At 32.6% G+C, this 4,701-nt stretch overlaps 1 protein-coding gene across 1 annotated transcript; it reads left to right on the forward strand.

The window, feature by feature from the left end:
* The first annotated feature begins 584 nt into the window (after positions 1-584).
* LOC133682926 (glucan endo-1,3-beta-glucosidase 7-like) lies at positions 585-2,855 on the forward strand. The gene is made up of 4 exons (XM_062106461.1): positions 585-651; positions 824-1,488; positions 1,580-1,903; positions 2,356-2,855. The coding sequence occupies exons 1-4, from the start codon at positions 585-587 to the stop codon at positions 2,722-2,724; spliced, it is 1,425 nt and encodes a 474-aa protein (XP_061962445.1). The 3' UTR covers positions 2,725-2,855.
* Positions 2,856-4,701: the final 1,846 nt, after the last annotated feature.

The raw sequence follows: 4,701 nt of genomic DNA on the forward strand, positions 1-4,701 counted from the left end.
TAGTATTTGTGTTATAAATATAATTATTTTTATTATAATTAATATTATTAATAAATTTGAAAAAAAAATTATTATCAATATTGAAAAACAACCATAGATTTGATTTAAAGTGTAAAATTAATAATAATAATGATTATTATTATCATCATCATCATCATTAATAAATTTTAAAAAACTATTATTACTATCGAAGAAAAACTATAATTTTTTTAAGATTAAAAAAATAAAAATTTTGGCAGACAAGTGAAATATTATTATTAATATTATAAATATTATTGTTGGGTTTGGCGATGCAACCAAACCTAATGCTCTTTGGTTAGGCGTTGCAACCAAACCCAATACTTTCGTAATGCTTTTACATCTTATATTTTTTTGATATCTTAAAAGGAGCCCACAGAATAGCACGGGCCACCAAACTAGTATATCCTAATTGGTTTCTACTTGAAGTTTCACCACCCATATTCTATAATAAGAATACATCCGAAGTCATCTTTACGCTTCTGCCCTCGACTTGTAGCATATTCTATATTTAATGCCCACTCCAGTTTCAAAAAATGCAGAATAGAAACCGCTCCTCCTGAGCCATGGTGGTGCTTCCTTATACTATTGCTTTCCTACTCCTTTCCTCCTTACAGACTGTAAAAATCGCAAGTAAGTTTGCGTCTCTTTCTATTTTAATTACCTCCTTCCATTTCTAAAGAATTTACCTTAACTGAGCTGCCTTCATTTCAGTCTATGAAAACAAAAAATGTTGGTGTTCTGTTTTCTCGTTTAAAAATTGATGTTTGATCATCTGCTTTAAATTTTGCTGCTTTTTGTGCAGACTCGCAATCATTCATCGGTATAAACTATGGCCAAGTTGCGGACAACCTTCCACCACCACCATCCACTGCAAAGCTTCTTCAATCCACTTTAATCCAAAAGGTCCGATTATATGGATCGGACCCCGCCATAATCAAAGCCTTAGCCAACACCGGAATTGGAATTGTTATCGGCACTGCAAATGGTGACATTCTAGGACTAGCCTCTGATCCCAATTTTGCCAAGAGCTGGATCAACACGAACGTGCTTCCCTTGTATCCAGCTAGCAATATCATCCTCATCACTGTCGGCAACGAGGTCATGACTTCCAATGACCAGAATCTCATGAACAAGCTCTTACCAGCAATGCAAAATGTACAGAATGCTCTAAATGATGCATCGCTCGGGGGTAAAATTAAGGTCTCCACAGTTCATTCGATGGGAGTGCTTAAGCAGTCTGAGCCACCTTCTTCTGGAAGCTTTGATCCAAGTTATGGGGATCTGATGAAGGGCTTGTTGGAGTTTAATAGTGTGAATGGTTCGCCTTTCGCAATCAATCCCTACCCTTACTTTGCCTACAGAAGCGATACAAGGCCTGAGACTCTCGCTTTTTGCCTTTTCCAGCCGAATGCAGGACGAATGGATGGAAATACTAAGATCAAGTACATGAACATGTTCGATGCTCAGGTGAGAGTAAATCAAATTGCAAGTGCGAAAATTTTGTATCAATAGATGATCGAGTAAAAATGCTACTGACAAGTGGTTTAATCAATTGCAGGTGGATGCAGTTTATTCTGCACTGAATTCTATGGGATTTAAGAATGTTGAGATTGTGGTGGCTGAGACTGGATGGCCATTTAAAGGAGATGACAACGACGTAGGGCCAAGCATTGAGAATGCCAAGGCTTACAATGGCAATTTGATTGCACACCTTCGATCGATGGTGGGCACTCCACTCATGCCAGGAAAATCAGTGGATACATACCTCTTTGCTCTTTATGACGAAGACTTGAAACCTGGACCTGGTTCTGAGCGATCATTTGGACTTTTCAAGACTGATCTCACCATGGTTTATGATGTTGGACTCTCTACAAGTAGCCAGGTAAGAACAAAATTTACGTGCATTTCATTGATTTGGCATTTAAATTTCTATGTGTTTGGTTGGGAACATGGGTTTGGTTAATAGAATGGACAGTTCCTTTTCAAGAAAGAAAAAGGCCAAATTGTACTTAAAAAAAGCCCCTTGAACTTAACTTCTGAACAAAAAAAAAAAAACGTAATTTTCTATCCTAAACATTATGATTTTTGGAATAGGCTTGTTCTATTAGGAAATTAACAAAAAAACAGAAAAACCCAGGCCATAACATCTTTTTAATCGCTCTCTATGTCTCTATTAATAATGATAAAAAGAAATAAAAAGAAATATTCAATTTTTCAATCTAACATCTTTATCAGCAGTATTTGAAATACATGGAATCATAATTTTTAGAAAAATAAATCTAAAATATTCTTGCATATTTCACCTACAAAAACCCATTTAATTTATTGAAACAGACCCAACCACTAGCAGCAGTAACACAACCACTAGTACTAGCAGCAGCCACCAACACCAGCACCAGCACCACCAACAATAACAGTAGCACAAGCACGAGCACGACCACAGGCACGGGTACGAGCACAAGCACGAGCTCAAGCACAAACAACATCAGCATCAGCAGCGGCAACGGCAGCAACAAAGTATATTTAAATAGGATTTTCTATTTAGGTTTGTTGTATGGGTTTATGGGACTTTCTTTGATTTGCTTTTTTTCTTTTTTTTGGTGCTTCCCGGGTATCCTCACACCCTTTTTAAAGGGTGAGAAGTCTCATTCAGGGTTTGTGGCAACCCCTCCCAACAAGTTCAATTCTCAGTGCGCTTCCTGAGAATCGAACTTGTGTTCTCACTCTTGCGGGGATATAGCGATGCCTAACCACTAGACCAACACTTCATTGGTTCTTGCCTTCTCTTTTGTGACTTGCAAACTTAGAATAAGAAGTTGTAAAGAGATGATGAAGATGGGGTATGGTTTTTCTCTATATTTTATAAGTTTCTCACTTAAAGTGGTGAAGCCATCATCTTTTTACTAGTAAATTAGGGAGATTCAGTTTGTGTGTGTTTGTGTGTGTGTGTAAGCTTGCAAAGAAATATCCATATATATATATATAGCCTTTTGCAGTTGTCTTCATTAATAAAAGGAACTCTTTCACCAAACCTAAAACTTTTACTGCTTAGTCCACCATCTGTTCGCTAAATTTAAACATCAAGAAACAAAAACATTTAAGAAAAAACATTACAAATCACAGGAAGCTCAAATATCAGTAGATCCAAACCCTCCAGCACCTCTCTTAGTTGCATCCAAATCCTCGACTTCCATGACATCAGGAGTTATAATTTTCTCAAGAATTAACTGCTCAATTCTATCGCCCACCTTTACCTCAAAATTAACATTAAAGTGATAACCCTAATAGGGCTTTTATAATCAGCATCTATGACACTAGCATCCACATTTATCGATTACTGTCATGCCAATCTTGATTTCATTGCTAAAACAACAAAACTTAATTTTAGAAACAAAACAAAACCATTTGTGAACATAAATTAAAAGGTGTGAAGTGAGATTTACCAATACGAGCATAAATTCCTTCAGGTATAGCAATGCTCAAATTTGTAGGGATAAGAGCTTTTAATATTAAAAATATTATTATTTGTATTATAAATATTATTATTTTTATTATAAATTTTATTTTTTTATTATAATTCATATTATTAATATTATCAATTTTATTGTTTTTATTATAATTAAAATTATTAATACCATAATTAAGAAATTTTGAAAATATATCATTCATTTTGAAAAACAACCATAAATTTGATTTGAAGGGTAACGTTATTATTATTATTAAATTAATAAATTTGAAGAAAAATATTATTATTATCAAAGAAAAACAACAAGTTTTATATGAGGGGATTAAAAACTATAAAAATTTAGATCAGATAAGTTTAATATTATTATTTATATCATAAATATTATTAAATTTGCAATAATTTTTATTACTATCGAAAAAAATATAAATGTTATTTCAAAGGTAAAATCAATTATTTTTATTATTATTAACTTGGGTTTGGAAGGGCATGCCAGACCCAAGTTGATTGGGAGTGACATGGGGCAGACCGAAGTCTCCTAGGTCTTGTAGCCCTCCCTGGCCCAAAACAATTAGGTCAAGAGTCAGACCCTAGGTTAATGAGTCGCATCAGGACCCAATGTTCTTGGGTCTTGCGCCTTCACCCAACTCTAATGGGTTCAGAATGTAGCAAGATCCAAGGCTTTTGGATCCGTCATTTAAGAGGGGTCCAAAGCTCTCGGGCTTGATATTACAGTCGGACCCACTTAAACTTTAGTAAGTTTATTGTTATTATTAATATTAAAAATATTATTATTTTTATTAAAAATATTTTAATTTTATTATTATTAATATTAAAAATATTATTATTTGTATTATAAATTTTATTGCTTTTATTATTATTAATATTATTAATATCATAATTACAAAATTTTAAAAATATATCATTAATTTTGAAAAAAACCATAGATTTAATTTGAAGGGAAAATATATTATTACTACTACTACTATTATTATTAAATTAATAAATTTGAAGAAAAATATTATTATCATCGAACAAAAACAAAAAGTTTTATTTGAGGGGATTAAAAACTATAAAAACTTAGGTTAGATAAGTTTAATACTATTATTAATATCATAAATATTATTAAATTTTAAATAAATTTTATTACTATAGAAAAAAACATAGATGTGATTTGAAGGGTAAAAGCAATTATTTTTATTATTTTTAACTTGGGT

The sequence above is a fragment of the Populus nigra genome, chromosome 2 (genome assembly GCF_951802175.1).
Source record: "Populus nigra chromosome 2, ddPopNigr1.1, whole genome shotgun sequence".
NCBI lineage: Eukaryota > Viridiplantae > Streptophyta > Magnoliopsida > Malpighiales > Salicaceae > Populus > Populus nigra.

Excerpts from the sequence above, each read along its gene's own strand:
- LOC133682926 (XM_062106461.1), top strand. The coding sequence starts at position 585 with ATGGTGGTGCTTCCTTATACTATTGCTTTCCTACTCCTTTCCTCCTTA. Across the intron at positions 1,489-1,579 it reads TGAACATGTTCGATGCTCAG|GTGGATGCAGTTTATTCTGC; the intron begins GTGAGAGTAAAT and ends AATCAATTGCAG. Across the intron at positions 1,904-2,355 it reads GACTCTCTACAAGTAGCCAG|ACCCAACCACTAGCAGCAGT; the intron begins GTAAGAACAAAA and ends TTATTGAAACAG.